The sequence below is a fragment of the Sebastes umbrosus genome, chromosome 11 (genome assembly GCF_015220745.1).
Source record: "Sebastes umbrosus isolate fSebUmb1 chromosome 11, fSebUmb1.pri, whole genome shotgun sequence".
NCBI lineage: Eukaryota > Metazoa > Chordata > Actinopteri > Perciformes > Sebastidae > Sebastes > Sebastes umbrosus.
The window spans coordinates 4,319,329-4,337,143 of record NC_051279.1 but is presented as its reverse complement, the minus strand read 5'-3'; the positions used below and the strand labels follow the sequence as shown (position 1 = coordinate 4,337,143).

General features: G+C 40.9%; 1 protein-coding gene across 2 annotated transcripts in view; it reads right to left on the bottom strand.

Annotated features, from left to right (window-relative positions):
• Positions 1–6,785: 6,785 nt before the first annotated feature.
• Positions 6,786–17,815, bottom strand: part of otud7b (OTU deubiquitinase 7B) — a 41,143-nt gene continuing 30,113 nt past the window's right edge. The window contains exons 5-12 of one of the 2 annotated variants that reach the window (XM_037785168.1): positions 17,561–17,662; positions 17,104–17,231; positions 15,272–15,378; positions 14,441–14,568; positions 13,676–13,825; positions 12,816–12,933; positions 11,108–11,186; positions 6,786–9,569 (exon numbers count right to left, since the gene is read on the bottom strand). In XM_037785168.1, coding sequence (XP_037641096.1) covers positions 8,079–9,569; positions 11,108–11,186; positions 12,816–12,933; positions 13,676–13,825; positions 14,441–14,568; positions 15,272–15,378; positions 17,104–17,231; positions 17,561–17,662 — 2,303 coding nt within the window. In that variant the 3' untranslated portion in view covers positions 6,786–8,078. The remainder of the gene's footprint in view (positions 9,570–11,107; positions 11,187–12,815; positions 12,934–13,675; positions 13,826–14,440; positions 14,569–15,271; positions 15,379–17,103; positions 17,232–17,560; positions 17,663–17,815) is intronic. The other variant, XM_037785169.1, reaches the window with a different exon arrangement.

Below are 17,815 nucleotides of genomic sequence, written 5' to 3'. Positions count from 1 at the left end.
GGTCCCATATTGTAAAAAAAGTGCGATTTTCATGTTTTTTTTATTATAAAGCAGGCTTAAGTCCTATATAAATACTGTGAGAGTATCGAAACTCTCGATCCACAGGGAAATGCACACGGCCCGTATTCAGAAACTCTGCATTTGAAACAAGCTGTCAGGATTTCTGCCCATTCGTGATGTCACAAATATACAATATTGAGACCCTTTACGCAATTTTAAACATAAACATTCTAAATGTGTCCCAGTTTATTTCCTGTTGCAGTGTATGTGGATGACATCGGCTGACAGGAAGTACACATGGACCCAAGCTGTTGCCTAGCAACACAATTCTGTTGCAATTCTGTTGCAATTCCGTCAAAACGCACTAAAACGGAGCGTTTCAGACAGGAGGGTGAATACAGGTATATTCAGGCAGACAGTATGAGGGAAATAACTTTTTTTTAACATTACAGCATGTAAACATGTTCTAGTAGAAACACAAAATACAAGTATGAACCTGAAAATGAGCTGATATGGGACCTTTAAATAGGGCTGTGAATTGGCAAGAATCCGGTGATACGATACGTATCGTGATACAGGAGTTACGATTCAATATATTGTACGACGGAGTATTAGGGCCACATTGAGGGGAAAAAAATCTGAGATTTAGAGAATAAAGTTATAATATTACAGGAAAAAAATCTTAATATTACGAGAATAAAGTCAGAACTTTACGAGAAAAAAAATCGTAATATTACAAGAATAAAGTCATAACTTTACTGTATACTGTATTTATACTGCTGTCTTGTATTATTTTTTATTTCATATAGGCTACTTCTGATCTAACTTTCTTTTCTTTTTTTCATCTGTACATATTTCTGTTTCTTGTGCTGCTGCTGCAACAAACAAAGTCACTCTCTGTGAATCAATAAGGCTTATTATATATTATATATTATATATTATCTTATTGGATTATTAATAGTATAAATGCATTCATGCATTAAGTAGATTTTTGCTGCTATAGCTGGTCCAGGTGCAGGTATATTTTTATCTGCTTTATACAAACTTGGGTAGTTTAATCTATAACAATATGCATCATATTTTAAATTCATCATAGAGTATGTCCTGTACATAATATATTAATCTGCAAAGTCACCATAGCTGTGAAATAAAGAAAGTGGGGTAAGAAGTTTAATATTTCTCTCTGAAATGTGGAGAAGTAGAAGTTAGGATTGAACGGAAAGTACTTCAATACTGAATTGTACTTGGGTAAATGTACTTTGCACCATTGTATTTATACAACTATCAATCTGTATCATTTGTTTTAAACTGTCCAAGCTTGTCTCTCTATCTTGTCCTTTGTTTTGACATTGCTTTTCATATATCGGTGTCCTTTCATAAGCGGTTCTCATACACAATAAATTTGACTTTGTTCTCCAATCGCATTCAAGGAAACAGCTGTTGTTATGCACACATGAAAGAGTCGGTTTGATAGGTTTCATAGTGAATGCTCTGTCTTTGTATTCAGGCAACTTGTTGTTGAGGGTTTAAATTGAAGCAGTAGCTGAGCCAGCAAGCCAACATCCATAAAACCGTTCAACTCTTGACCTTCTGGTGTTTTAATCTCCTAAAAAAAAACTCCTAAAAAACAAAATAATTTACCATCTACGGCCTCTTTTTGGTCAGCAGTACCTTTTCTTTCCTGGTCTTTAGCAGGTCTGTGTGGAGACTGGCTGCTCTCCTCTCTCAACCAAACGTGTGGAAAGAAACCACCAATAAGTCTCTTCCAGACAAACACAGGAGGCCAATTCAGAGTAAAATTCCTTTCCGGAGAGAGCGGGGGAAAGTTTGAGTAATCCTTAGCGACAGTGTGTCCTGCTGAACAGGTGGGGAGACGGTGTCCTTGTGAACTATAAAAGAGAGAGGTCTGGATTTTTTACCACATGGGAAACTGTTCAATATTACATAAGGGTCTCCGATTTCTCTAATACATAAAACAGTCGCAGACACAGGACCTTGCATCATCTGAGCTGGAGTTATTCAACAATGTATAATGCAACAAGGTTAGGATAATACAGAATGACACAGATAACAAAGTATTCACAATAATATATATACAGTATGGCTGAGCTCTGTTTTTAACTTGTTTCTATTCATTGAAATGTTTATCTGCAGCTCCACTTTAATAAGAACGATGATAATATGATACTTGTTGGATGGTTTTCTCTACACAGAGAGTTGAGAACTGAATGACAGTAACCCTGGAGCTGGTAGGGATTAAGTGCCTTGCTTAAGGGCATGTCGGCAGGACAGACGCTTGAAAACCTTAAACAAGCTGATTTTAACAATTGGATTCAGACATTAAGGAAAATGTAATATTTTGCCCATTTCCAAGTAGCAGTGGTGGAAAGTAACTAAGTACTGTACTTAAGTACAATTCAGAGGTACTTTACTTGAGTATTTCCATTTTCTGCTGCTTTATACTTCTACTACATCTCAGTGGGAATAATTGTACTTTTCACTCCACTACATTTGTTTGAAAACTTTAGTTACTTTTGCAGATTCAGATAATAACACAGAATGTAATCTGCAAATTAATTATGATGTATTACTATAATAATAATTAATATAAAACTGTATTGATCCCCGGTGGAAATTCACAAGCTGGACACAGCTTATTATAGCTATTTTTTACCATATAGTAAAAAATAATACGACCCAGTTTTACAAGCTGCAACATTAAAGTAATGTTCACATTAATGCATCAATAATTATTATTCAGTATATTATTTTGATATAGGACATTCTCTGTAATGACTACTTTTACATTTTGTACTGTAAGTATATTTTAATTCTGATACTTTTGTACTTAGGTTTTGAATGAAGGAGTTTTACTTGTAACAGTGTTTTTACACTGTAGTATTACTACTTTTACATAAGTAAAAGATCTGAGTACTTCTTCCACCACTGCCAAGTGGGGCAGCAACTAACCATTATTTAAATTTTTGAATAAGTTATTTTCACTTTGGTCTATAAAGTGTTCGATGAAATGTGGAAAAGGTGACCAATAGTCCAAAACACAAATATAGTCAGTTTACTATCAAATAAGGCAACAAAATGCAGCAAATCTTCACAACAGGCCCTTTTCACAGCAGCCAGTTTGTGATGTCATTACTGGATAAACACAGGTGTAATTAATAATATTAATTATGGCCCTGTTCCATTTAGGTTGGCCAGGGCCCTGCTATCGTGCACAAAGAGTATATAGAAGCAAACAGACTAAACTGTGGTGTTTTGACTGACAATGCTTATTTTTATTTATATTTTATTGTTCAACACAGGCCATTTCGGTATAATATGACAATGGATTAAAAATTATTTTGTTTTACTTTTCTTACGGCATTTTTTAGGCGGACGTTTTACTGTCGTCCGGTGGTCACTTTCAGTCCAAAATGGTGGAAGCGTAGCTCTGCTGCTGGGCGCTGATGTTGCAGCGGAACAATCGATTGACTTTCACTTCGTCATTACAGCAATTTGTTGTAAATGCTGGCTCACTGGAATGGCTGTGACACACTAAATGGAATGGGAGCATAATTAATTTGGCCAATTACACCTGTGTTTACCTGCAATGACATGTCAAAAAGGCCTATTGAGAGGCTGGAAACAGAGAATGTTCAGCCTTTTTTAGCTTGAAAAGACGTGATTGATTAATTAGTAAATTATCAATATAATTGCAGATAATTGTTAATTCGTTTTCTGTCATCTGACAAATTATTTCAGCTCTAATTCCAAGATATTCCAGCCAAGTGCTTAGACTTTATGTATAGACAAAATTTAAAATGTGTAAATTCATCTTTATGTCAGTTATTAATGATCATTTATGATCCTGTAGATAACACAAGTTATTTTTCATACTATACACAGAAAAGAGACGAAGCGTAGCATTCTTGAAATACAATGAGAATTTATTCAAACGGTGCAAAAAAAATTAATAATTATAATAATAATAATAATAATAATAATAACCTAACATAAAATCTGATGTTCTTTCTATCCAGATTGCACTGTCACACAGCCTTAGGGCTCTCCTCTCAAAAAAAAAAGAAAAAAGAAAAACATTAAAACGATAAAAAATGAAACAGATCAAAATACCAGGACAACTGAAATCAAGTTCAAATAATGCACAAATTTGGTAAAATGGATCGCCATTTACATGCAACAGTTCCAGTCCCATGCAACTCAAAGTATTCCATGTTAATGTCACTGATGATGAATATTCTGTTCACACAGAAAATACAGTGTTGTACAATATATATAAAAATATATCGGGTCAGTTGTGTCGCAAAAACTAATTCTGAGCCATTTTCTCTTCTGGTTTGGAGGAAACGAGCTGAGTCGACAAGAACGCCGCTGTCATGTTTTAGCATAGCACGGATCGGTGGCTTGTAGAAAAAAAGTAAACAAAATGTACAAATCAAAAAAAAAGCAACAAACAAATAAAAGCCAGACTGCTAGACAATTAGCCATGTGAGAAAGAACATCCTAAAATGTCGCAACTAAACATTCCACAAGGAAACCTATTAAAAAATCTCACTATAAATATATATATTCTCAAATGGTGTCTTGTTAGGTCAGCGTTGAGGAAATTAGTTTGCAATGAGAGAGCCTCGAGTATCGAGAGGCTCGTCTGGGAGTCGCCTTCGACAGCCAAAAATGTCACCTTCTGGCAAACACCAAATCCAGGCTCTTACAAGCTTCTCATCCACACCCGTTCCAGTCTCCAACAATATACATTCTTACCCTTTTAAAAACACTGTAAAACTTTGGGCTTACAAAAATAACTTGGAACATATTTATACAACCTCTCATTGTTTGTTTCTTTTTCTTAAATACAAAAAAGTCTGATGTCTAACATGTTTTCTGAGGCATCCGTTTCATTGCAAAAAAAATAAAATAAAATGGTTTTGTGAGCTAATTATTACTTTGGAGGGAGAGAGAAAGAGAGTATGCACACATACACATCTTTAAAAACAGGCATCAACCTTCCCACAGTGAGGGAACACTTGATGGGTCTCGTCTGAATTAAAATGCTAGTGCACGGACACATGTCAACACACATAAACACAGCAAATGCACGTGGGTTCTTTTGGGAAATAGCATGAGTTAAGTGTTTTATTGTCATTAAAACTCGTGTTACTTTAAATGCACAGCAAATAAACTCCCTTCTTCCTTGACCAGCTCAAGCAACATAGGAAATAGTGTTATGTAGTGTTAAAATTAGCACTACTGAAAATTATTCCCCAATATTTTGGTTATGTTTTTGTTTGTAGTTTGAGTGTAAGTGGTGAAGGGTAAGCTCCGAACACTGAGTAAAAAGAAGAATAAAACAAGAGTGCCCTCAACTGGGCAAGGCAGTGAATTGCATACTAAATTGTGCTTTTCTAGACTTAATGCCAAAGAACAGATTCAATCAACAAGAGTAGAGCAACACTAGAGAGTCACACTACCTCGAAAGAAAGTCCTCACCATGGCTTATTATAGGGGGAATAAGAACAAGTATTTAAGTAGTCATTTTGACATTAGTACAACTAAAACAGCCTTAAATTTGAAATGATAATAAGGAAGACTCAAACAGAACATCAGCCGGTATCAACTAGTTGATATGCCTAACTGAAAGGAATAATGGCATCATCTCAATAGCTTCAACACCATTTAAAAAATTCATTTGTTCAATTTTGGGGCAGTAGTAGTAGAGACCGCAGGCCACGACGCAAGCGGCGGATACTTGATGTTCGTCTTGCACAAACAGGATTGTGATGCCACGAGGACAAACGCTGAAAAAAGGCAACTAGGAAACTGAGTTAGATGGTGACGCTGGCACCAAAATGCTGTAGCTCTACAGTAACTGAATGCTTTCGAGGAACCCTTCTGGCCTGTGTTTCCCGTGAACAGAGGTGGCAGTGTCTGCAGAGATGAACAAAGGACAACAGTCAGGCCACTTCAAAAACAGTAAAAAGTTTTGTATCTACGGACATCAGGAAAGTGCTTGAATTTGTGCAAAAAAGAGAATACGCAACTGGAATTGGCGGGACGAATGCCAGAAATGAAGAAACGGACTTCAGTAGAACGTCAGAATTTGCAGTTTGGGCGACCAAACCAATAAGCATTAAGATTATTAGTTAACGGCACGCTGAATGTAGGACCTTCTGTGTGATTATGAGATTGTATGAAACATGTTTCGCATTTCAGACCGCATGTCGTTTCAAAACAGAGTTTCAGACTCGTAACTTGTTACCTGAATGTGTCAATACAATGTTATTGGGTATCAACATCTAACAAAAGTGCATGCGTCCCTTTGCATCATGCAAACAGAAAATGGAGACAATTGTCACAACTGCAGACATCGTCACTGCTTTATGTCACTTATTTAAAGAGGACCTATTATGCTCATTCTCAGGTTCATACTTGTATTTTGAGTTTCTACTAGAACATGTTTACATGCTTTAATGTTCAAAAAGGCGCTTTACTTTTCTCATACCGGCTGTGCTGCAGCACCTCTTTTTAGAGAGAGATTTGTTTGAGGGCGTGCCAAACTAGCCGCTAGGCAAGTATTCTGCAAATGTGTTACTTGGTGACTTCACCATGTTACGGAAGAAAAGGCGCGAGGCGTTTCAGGCATTTCAGGAGCAGTGTTTCAGTGGGGGAGAGTAACTCTGAGTAACTGGACTTTGGGCTTTGTAACATTGCAGAACTTTTACATGCACAGAAACTGTTTAACACACTAAAGGAAAGAGAAAAAGCACAAATGCATAATAGGTCCCCTTTAATTACAAACCGGTTAATTTTCTTTTTGTCTGAAATCCAAAAGTATGTTTCATTTCAATAATTCAACTTTGCAGCATGTTACGCATGCGACAGGTGTCTCCAAAAACCGTTGTGCTGGATGTGACATTTTGACTTTGTAGTGTGTAGTATTGCATGCCGCTGTCGGCCACAATAATCAAATGCCTCAATGCCAACCATTATTACAGAACGAGGAAGACCCAACTAAGAAACATTGCAACAAATGTGTGAAATACTCAAGACCAGGCTCTGGGAACAGTGTCTTACCGTAGTGCTATGTAATGTATGTCGTCTTTGTTCAACAATGCCTGCTTGTATTTCATCTTCAAAGGGTTGACATCTTTATAATCCAATTTATAAATATACGAGTAGTGTTTTGCCGAAAGGATAAACAGTGCAGAGCAGTTGTCCTTAATGCGTGGACATTTATGTGTTTGCATTCAGGAACATTAGCACCACAGCAGCCCACAGAACGTTTATTCATTAGCATTGCACGGTAGTTTCAATTTGCATTATGCAAATGGTGACCGACGAAAAAAGCAATTCGACGAGGATTAGTTCCGCTGTTTCCCGAGGTACATATGACGCAAGCATCTAGTAACAGTAGTGTAAAATCTGTATAACACCGAAATCACCCCGAACCGGATGTGACTTCAAAATGCTCAGACATCCCTTAATTAACCAATCCGAACATTATCACAGACCACAAATGGAGCGGAGACACTCGTGCCTTCTCTTGTTTGTGCTTGCATCTCTGTGTATGCAGTATAGTAGTGTAGAGTCTGACTTAGTGTAGATGTGTGCATGTACTGTATATGTGTGTTGATGAGTGTTATGTACGGTGCCTGCCATATACATTCTCTCCACTAGGAGGAGACAGTAGCAAGGCGTTAAACTGATAAAAGGAGGAGAGCCTGCAGCTCACACACACAAACACACACACACACACACTCATACACAACGCCTGCATAAGAGCCACAGCAAAATGTAACAGAAGTGCAGTTAGTTAATTCTATGGTCTAACATGTGACCCCAGCAGCCAGAAACCACCCTGTTTATTCTGTAGGCGTGTTGTCGACTCTCTGCCACTCGCTGAGGTCGTCTATTCCAACAGGAAGTGACACAGCTAAATAAGGGAGGGAGCTGGTTGAGCCTTTCTCTCGTCCCTTCAGAGGCTGAGCCGCCCCAGCCGGTATTTCATTTTTTTTCTAACTGAAAAAGGCCACTCATCAAATTCAAGCCATAGCAAGGTCCGTTCAGAACCTGTGGATGGCTGGTTCGGGCTCCCTCTTCTTCAGCTCTTCCCGGTAGCAGTAGGAGCAGTAGTTGCCCGTCTCGGGGTGTCCGTAGTAGGTGCAGCTGGGTGTCCGACAGCGGCTGGACTGCAGGCCGGCCAAACCGCCGGCGCTGCCCAGTGAGTAGTGTCTGACTGGGGGTTGCCCACTCCGAGAGTCTAAGTTGGAACGCATGTCCCGGAAGCCGTTGGTGTAATTCCCACCGGCGGGTTCGGCCCCGGGGTAGTCCGGTGGGTCGAACTCGGGGGGATACGAGGGCGCGAGGCGAGAGGGACTCAGGGAGGCGGGGCCTTGTGAGTTATTGTACTGGGGATGGGAGGGACCCTGCGCTGCCGGGCAGTGCCGGGGAAGAGTGGCGTAAGAGGGGAGGCCGGGGTAGGAGGTAGCCGGGGAGCCGCCGGCGAGCTGGCGCCGAGTATCCATGTAGCCGTGCATATGAAGGTGCTGGGTGAGGGGTGCTGCAGCAGGAGTCTGGTCTATGAAGGAGGGCCGGGGGATGGGCACGACGCCAGAGTACATAGAGGGGCTCAACGGAGAGGGCTTGAGTTGGTTGAAGGAAGGTGACGAGTTCTCCGACAGCTCCTCTTTGGCCTCATAAGGCCGGTAGGTCAAATCTGTACCAACGACCGTCTCCTTCTTAGGTGGCTGGATGCCATTGGTGACGCCTTTCCTTTCCGCATCACGCCGCTGTTGTTCTTGCTCGGCCCGAAAGCGCTCCTCTGCGTCGGCAAGGTACCGCTGGATCATCTCCTCCTGGAAGGGCTGCCGGTTGCTGGTAGTGAGAAGGCTGGCGAAGATTAATTTCCTCTCACCTTGCATGGCCGCTCGCAGGATGCCCATGCTGACCTTGACATCAGCGCTGTACTTGTAGTTATCGCTCTCCGTACTGCTCCCGCCGCTGCTGCTCATACTGCTTCCTGTTCCGTTGAGACGCTCGCTACCTGAGGAGGGGGAGCCTTTCCCAGAATCCTCTGAGGCGTGGGCTGAAGGCGAGCTTTCCTTGCTGCCCTTCCTCCCCCTAAACGAGCCCTTCTTCTTCTCCACGCCCTCCTTAATGGCACCTCCTGCTGCAGCGTTCTTCCCCGTCATCAGTCCGCCCACGTTCTTCTTCAGCTTGCTGCCCAGGCTTTTGCCAAAACTGCCAAGCTTATTGGCCACAGAGTCTGCCCTCTTCTTGTCTTTATCCTTGTCCTTCTCCTTCTTGGTTTTGTCCTTCCCCGCTGTTCCCGTCCCCGCCGCTGCCGATCCACTGCTGGAGGAACTAGATGAGGAAGAGGAGCTGTTCTTGGCCAAGGTCCCGCCTCCATTGACCGTTGATCCTGTCGTTGTGTCTCCGTTGCCATTGGAGCTGCTGCTGACTGACTCCTTATCTGACTCTCCTGAGTCAGGAGGCGTTCGGGCGTCCTCTCCTGCCGATGCTGTAGGAGACTCGGGCTGGGCCAGAGGGGCTTGCTGCAAGGAAACAAAGCAGAAACACAAGCTAGTGGAAAAATACTGTAGGAAAATGTACATCAGGACACAATCAGCTGACCAAATAACAATGGAAACACGCAAATTTGTTTTAACGCCACTAATTTCTTTAACGCAATTTGCAATTTTATGGTTGTAAAAAGCTAGAGTGAAGATACTGGCATTATATGAAACTAGAAAACCTAAGGAATTGGTACCATATTATATTGGTGTCATACTAGCTTGTCAGGAAGGAGGCTAAATAACGCTCCAAACGTACGTTACATTTTGACAAGGAAAAACTGTCATGGCCATTTTCAAAGGGGTCCCTTGACCTCTGACCTCAAGATATGTGAATTTAAATGGGTTCTTTGGGTACCCACGAGTCTCCCCCTTTGTCATTGTTAATTGATTTCCAATAATAAATATATACATTTACATAAAACAAGCATATTTGCTCACTTTAATGTTGATAAGAGTATTAAATACTTGACAAATCTCCCTTTAAGCTACATTTTGAACAGATAAAAAATGTGTGATTAATCGTGATTAATCATGGACAATCATACGATTAATCCTGACTCAATATTTGAATCAATTGAGAGCCCTAAAAAAAATGCAATATTCATAAGCAATGGAAAAAAATGAAAGTCATATTCTAACAGTGCAGGCCCATGCCCCTCAGGTATGGGGGGGTGGGGTGGAGAGAGGATGCAAAAAGAGTGATTCATAGAGCTGTTTTTTTTGCAGACCAATGCAAAAAAACAAATGACTCAGTTTCCAAATGGCTTTTCATATCTACAAACATGTTAAGGAAGCCCTAAAATAAACAATGCTGTATTTGGAAAAGGCATGACCTAAATGATGACGCACTATTCTGATCTTCTGATCTCAAACAAGAAGCCGTTACAGAACGTCCCATCTTTCAGCAATAATATCCGCCACACGGCCATCCCTCCGGTAGCATTTCTAATCAGAACGATCCCCTTCAATCATAGTTTAATACAGGGTTTCCTGTTTCCTGCCACCAGTCCCTGTAGCGTAACCATGAAACTGCTATTAGCTTGTCCTTTTTAAGCTCGCTGATCTTAGCATGTGGCGCACAAGAGGAGCTTTGTCACAGTGTTTGCATGGCGTGACTTTATGACCTGAATGGCCACAGTGTAGTTTGTTTCCACATACGTTTTGTACAGCAGTCAGGGGGAGCTGACAGCTGGTCTGATGGAAAAGGGGAAACAAATATTGCCCTTGTTATAATGAATGTGGGAAATTAACACTAACCACAAGCGGCTACCAACCATGTTGGCATCTGCCTGATAATTAGATTACGGTTTTTACTCCAAAACTCAATTTGACTGGTAAAATACTGAATGAGTCTGTGCAGATCTCGACCAGCCTTCATGGTTAGTTAAAAAACAATAATTCCCTCTTCTTTTTTATAACGTTATGGTGAATCCTGTTGTCTGAGCTGGCTTCATAAACCTCTCTGCTGTAGAGCAGCAAACATGACTCAGGATGGATGTGTGGGCTTTCATCTTTACCTCACAGGGCAGGGGCAGCCAGGTGACTGTCATGTAGCTGTGTAACATCTGGAGCTTGGCCTCCAAAGAAAGAGCCACACTGGGAGAAAGAGGGAGAGAGATAAACATGTCAAAGCTCAGTGAGAGGAGGCCGACAGAGCTCCAGTATCATACTCATGGAAATGTAATTAATGCTGATGTTCAGGAAGTTGATGATGTTATTTATAATGTTCTTGCTGTTAGACAGAAAATGCAGAGGTAGCCAGCAAGAGGAACATACAAATTCAAGAAATCAATGTGTGGTAATATTGTATCGATACGCGGACGTCAGGTATCGATCTTTTATTATATAAACTATTAACCTCTTAACAATCCGATGGTCCGCCGGCGGCCCCGACTGCTATTCTGTCTTCCAGAGGTTGTAGCAGGTTTTTAAAACTAGCTATTGAAGATACTGGTATCATATAAAACTAGAAAAAACCTAATGAATCAAGTGGTACCAACCATGTCATGTTAGCTTGTCGGAAAGAACGCTAAATAACACTCCAAAATTACGCTAAATTTTGGTGAGGAAGGGGTTCTCTTGACCCCTGACCTCAAGACGAATTGTGTGTAAGAAAACTCTGAAATGAATGGATCGGATATCGGTGACAATGGGGCCGATCTATTAAATTCAATTCTATGTTTATTTACTTAATACATTTAATTCCTGTTTAAGTTTTGATCAAATTTGTTGCCGCATTAAAAAGGTTTACACCAGAATTGTAATTCCTGTTAATTTTGTCGCCGGTGTACGATTTATTATTTTAATAATAAATAACAATTCAGTAAATTTGTATCTATGTATTTATGTGTTACATTTAGTATTACAAAGTTAAGATGAGAATGTTTAAGTCAAGCCTGATTTTGCCTTACACAAAATCTATATCTTATTAGATGAAACAGATGTTGACAAACTGCATAATTTGCAGTTGAAAAAATTTAATAAATCACAATATATCTTATGGCAAAATGTTTAAAATCACAATATGATTGTCTCGTGGCTTATAATATTGTATCGTGGGGCCTTGCTACAGTGCAGCCTTACAACGAGGCATATGAACAGAAGTTTATTCAGTTATAAATAAACTAAGCTGTTCCCTGGGATAATGATAAAGGTAACTTGATATACCATAACAGTCTCGGTCCTCTTCTTTAATGTAGACCGATAATAAAACTGAATGATGATTTGTGTGCTGCTGCTTAACATCGAGTGGTAATTTGGCTCTGAGTGGTACAGGAAATAGCAAAAACACTAAAAGCATCTTGCTGTTGTGCATTCTTGTTCAGCACTAGCCTTTTAATTCACAGACCTTTTCTAAACAATATTAACAGCCACTTGTGTAATATCATCTCTGTCCTCCACTTCATCTGAATAAGACATCCACGGTGTCATCCACTGACGTAAATAAGGTGGAAGGTTTATTTTTACCGAGCTGCTATTTTGGCTCTCCTTCCCCTGGTCCATTCATAGAAGGTATTTAGAGCTAATCTTATTGTCACTGGCACTGAGTGTCGCTAATCTGGAGTCAGGGGTCAATCCCTACACACTGACACTCGGTACTAAAGGGACAGCTGTCTATCACTTGCACCTCTGATAAATCCATGTGTAAAAGGCACCTTATGAATACATTTGACCTGAGGAACATAAGTGGATGTAAAAAGAGTTGCGTTTAGAAGGAGACCATACCTTGCCAGCATCACGTTGTCTGTGTCATCCTTGCCCCACTCCCAATCTTTCCCAGGGTCCACCGCGAAGTGCAGAGGCAGCATTTTGTGCTCTGAGTCAGTGAGAGGGATCACAACTGCTGGGAGAGATGGGGAGGAAAAAAGTATTCTTAGAAAAAAAGATAAAACGTTTTAATCCAGCACTCTGGATTGTCTGCAGACAGAAATACTTCTGAGTGCAATCAATTCTTTCACTTTCTATTTTAACATTTAGTCTGCGGCGGCTGACCAATATTGCCTTTGGATGGTCCAACGCGATATTTTTAGATTGGTAGACAATTCAATGTCCGGGCAATGTCTTGAATTTCAAGGATAAACTTGTAATTTGTGCACAGTTCATTCAGTGTTTCTCCAAAACTACACGCATTTAAAAGGTGAAAAACATAAAAGAAACAGCATTTAGACTGACGAAGTATCTGGAGCATCACAAGAAAGTACGATTTTTAACTACAAATCTGTGACTTTAACGGTCGAACTTTCGTTGAAATGTCATTCAACTTCAACACAGGAAGGTGGTCATTTGCTTCCTTGGTGTGGAGCCAGGGAGATCACTGGATATACTCAAAAGCCCATCGGCCATTAGTCACTATTCTTAAATAAACCACAAAGGTCAATATTAAAAAAAGACTGACCCATGAAGCTGTAAAGTAGGTCCTAGTGTGATGTACTGTCAGAAAACTCTGCCTTGCATACTTCACTAAATGAAAATGATTTGAGGGCTTTTATTTTTCAGCCTGATTGATGATTTAAAATGTCAACTGCTTACTCTGAGGCTCAATCAATATTCAGATGATAATAAAGATGAATGATGCAGATCGTTACCTTGCTCTTTGGAGCTGTCTCTCTGCTCCATGGAGACCAGGGCAGAAAAGTGCGCCTGGTCGTATGCCAGGACCAGGGGCGAGCGATGGCACTTGGCAGCTGGCACTTCCAGCGGTAGGTAGATGCCTCCGAACGGGATGGGAGCAAAGGCTAGGGAAGAGTAACAAGGGCGTTAAACATCTGGAAAGAACGACGACCTCAGCACTGTGTCCCGCCGATACACCACACTGGGAGGATTTGAGCCAAAAATAAAAAAATGACCGTTCACCTTTATCAAAAAAGCAAAGCAGCATTTCACTTGTTGGAGGTTAATTTATATATACTTTCAATTTTCAGCCAATTAGTGGTGCATTAATTCCACAACAAGTGTCTAAACAGTGCAAAGCAAATTATCAGCCACTATTATTATTAAACTATTAAGGCTGTTGCTTCAGCTCCAGCTGCTTAAACATTATGTGTGTATGCACATTTGATTTATGTGACAGAAATGGATCACACAGTTGTTCATATTGTTTGTTTTGAGATACCAGATGGGTGGGGTTTACTTCATTAGGACAAGTCATGCAGCTCATCAGCCACTAACAATGTAGTCAAAAATAGTTTCTATCAAATTCTTCCCAGTAATTTTCTGCCAAGTTTTAGTATAAGTTCTGTATATGACAAACCTAATTTATCTGAGATACAAAAAGAACGAGTTATATGATGAAATTATTATGAAATACAGAACATAATAGATTAGCAATGCAAGGCTTCAGGCGTATTTACCCTCCCCTCCAGAGTCCCTCAGCATGGTGTCGGCCACCACCACTATGGGTCTCCTGAGGACGTGGGCCAAGACAAAAACGTGAAACTCCTCTAAACTTTCGTACACCGGTTCATCTGAGGACTCCGTCCTGAAGACAACAACAACAACACAACCTTTGGTTAACAGAAACAATTATTCATACTGTTGCAAAACCAGAGATCAAAGTTTGGATGGATTCCTTATGACTAATAATAACAAACAAATGTGAATTGTAGACTTTTTGGTGGGCCACAATTCATAAACATATAAAAGGAGAAACCACATTAAAGGGATAGTTTGGGTGTTTTGAAGTGGGGTTTGTATGAGGTACTTATCTATAGTCAGTTCACATTCAAAATACACCGTACACTTAAACTGATATTGATTTTTTTTCAGGTGAGCCTTTCTTTTAGGTGTCTAAAATATGTTTTGCTGCTGCCCCCGTCCACAGCAGTACATCACTTTGCTTCCGTGCGGTATATCCTGTCTGTTTCTCCAAACTGGGGGCGTGCCGACCATCCTCTACTGTAGGTATATACACTGACTGTGGATAAGTACCTCAAACAACCCCACTTGAAAACACCCGAACTATCCCTTTAAAACTAAGAGTTTGTATTGCAGAGCTTTGTCTGTATATTTAACCCCTTTGAACTTGTGCTTGTTACAATAAATAGCAGATTGAGTAAAAATGAGGTCCAGCCACTCAGTTCTGACTGTGAGCGTTCAGCTGTTTGTTCATGAATAAAAACATGAGTGTGACTAAGTGTGCGTTGGGTTAACACAGTCCCTGCATTGTCCGAGCCGGACCTTACCCGTTGGTGCCGTTGGTGCTGTAGTGTATTCTCGGCTCACTGGAGGCGAGCTTCAACAGTTCATTCCACTCTTTCTGCCACTCCTCCTCTGTGTACACCAGACCGGACTGAGGAGAAAGGAAGGACACACACACACACACGCATTTGCCATTTAGAGAGGGAGTGTCAAATGTCACAAAAGCATGCACTGACGTTATGGCGTCTTACCACAAGGTTACATACTGACAACTGAGGAAGAAATTTAACTAGCCTCTTTACAACAGTGGTGACAGAATCCTCACCAATATCATGTTTTAACCTCCATATATGGACAGAAGGAAACCGCTCTTTAATATGCTTTTCCCTCAGAATCAATGACCCTATTCACCTACACAGTACATTCACACAAAGAAGGCATCCCAGTGCAGCCTTAGTCCTCTACCGCTGGCCACTGTGCAACTCCTCTAGAGCAATTTTTGGGTTGAAGTGATTTGCTTCGGGACACCTCTGTGGTAGCTGTCGAAGAATGGCTGAACATTAGGCAGTCATTCGTGTGGCATCTCATCTGTGGGTGTCTGCACGCTGTCTGCAGCCACTTTGGACAACATACTCAGTGTGCTGCTACGCTTGCTTTCACGGGGAGGAGAGTCATTGTGTTCTGTATAAGATCCTCTTTCTGCCTTTGTAGAGTGTTGAAGTAAAGTGCATTGCATACACAACTCAAACAGTCCCTTTCTGGGGGTTTTGATATAGAGTATGAATAGGTGGAGATACCAGTACTTACAGATAATATAGTTAAACACTAAGGTAATGATAAAACAATCTTAAAACCACTGTTTGTATTTGATACGGTCATTAGCATGAGAAATAAGAAAAATCAACAGTGAACGAACTGGTGTTACCCTCCTAAGAGGAGGACATTGTTGACAAAGAGAAGGAAATCCGTGTTGACTATATGGAAGTGGTTTTGATATTTTAATCCTGCCAAGTGCAAACTTTGAAATGATTTGTTGTTACAACAGTTGTAGTACCTATACACACACACACACACACTCGGTAGCCACTTTATTAGGTACACCTGTACAATCTAATGCAGTCCAATACAACTGTTCTGCCATAAAGCCCACTTTTATAAAGCCCATAATGTTCTTTTCTGTTTGTTGTTTCCTCAAAGAGGTGTTAAAGGATAACTTTGGTATTACACAGCTGACACCCTGCTAAACTAAACTAAATGTGCGGTGGAGACTTTTACTGGGAAAGCGGCTGTGTGTCCGCGACACTACACGCAGCATCGTAGCTGCTAAGTTAACGCTCCCGGACGGGTGAACCGGGGACTCCTGTCAACGAATATCTGTTGTGCTCCTGCAGCTGATACGAGGCACAAATCTTGTCGGTTAACGGTTAATAATCGGTTAACGAGGGTCGATTATCGGCTAAGAACATTTTTCAAAATGAGCATCCCTATTCAGAACGGAACAAAGGTTACAGCAACCCAATGTTGTCCTGTCTGTCTCTGGTGTTGTTTCATGTTGCAACTGTGTTTTGAAAGAGCTGAGACTGCATTGAACACAGAAAACTAATAAACAATGGTGAGCTGTGTGCATTTTGGCATTTCAAATGTTCTTTTGCAGACGTGCGAGCAGCTGCAGGCAGACATGCTGGTACAGGAAGCATGTGAAGGATTTTACTTGTCCATTGTCCTTGTATATTTTTCCCAATTTGGTCAAATGAGTCAAACAAGCAACATGGTGAAGTTCACAAGCTTCTCCGTGCTTTAGACTACAACTCCCATCATACAGTCATCACAGAGTTACAAAATTGGCCTAGAGAAATGTGCAGCCTCTATAACAGACCTCTTTGTTCTGCTGGGTCTGCTGCCACCTCCACCTGCGCTTCAGTGCCTCTCTCTCCAGCCCGTGATCCATCAGCGCATACAGAGACTTCCGTAGCATCAGGTCCCGGTCATGAAAACCCCACATACCTGCATTAGAAAACATGTTTAAAAGACACAAATTCTCTCATCTGTAAACTGTAAACCAAAAGCACAGGTTAAGCATGTGAATATTACTTTCACATCTACTATCCGGGAGCACAACGAGGGCTCGAACAACGCCTGCACATTAGTCAGGACATTATTCATTTTCTGTGCTAGGGTTCCTAAGTGGGCCACAAACACTATGTGAATGTGCTCTGCAATGTTGTAAAATGCAATTAGTGCTTAAACCAACAATGAAGCCCTCTCAATGAATGCTAATGGGGTGTGAACCTGCACAGTACTGGGGTCTTGTTTGAAAGGTCTGTGATACTCACCGAGCGAGGCGGCGTGTAACAGGCAATTTCCGTCTCCGCTTGTTGCCAGAGGCAGCAGATTCTGACAGTTTGAAACCACTTTCGTCCACCAGTTCAGTCGCCCTGCGGGCAAATAAGGAAAACTTAAAGGTCCCATATCGTAAAAAAGTGAGATTTTCATGTATTTTTTATTATAAAGCAGGTTTAAGTCCTATATAAATACTGTGAAAGTATCGAAACGCTCAATCCACGGAGAAATACACACAGCCCGTATTC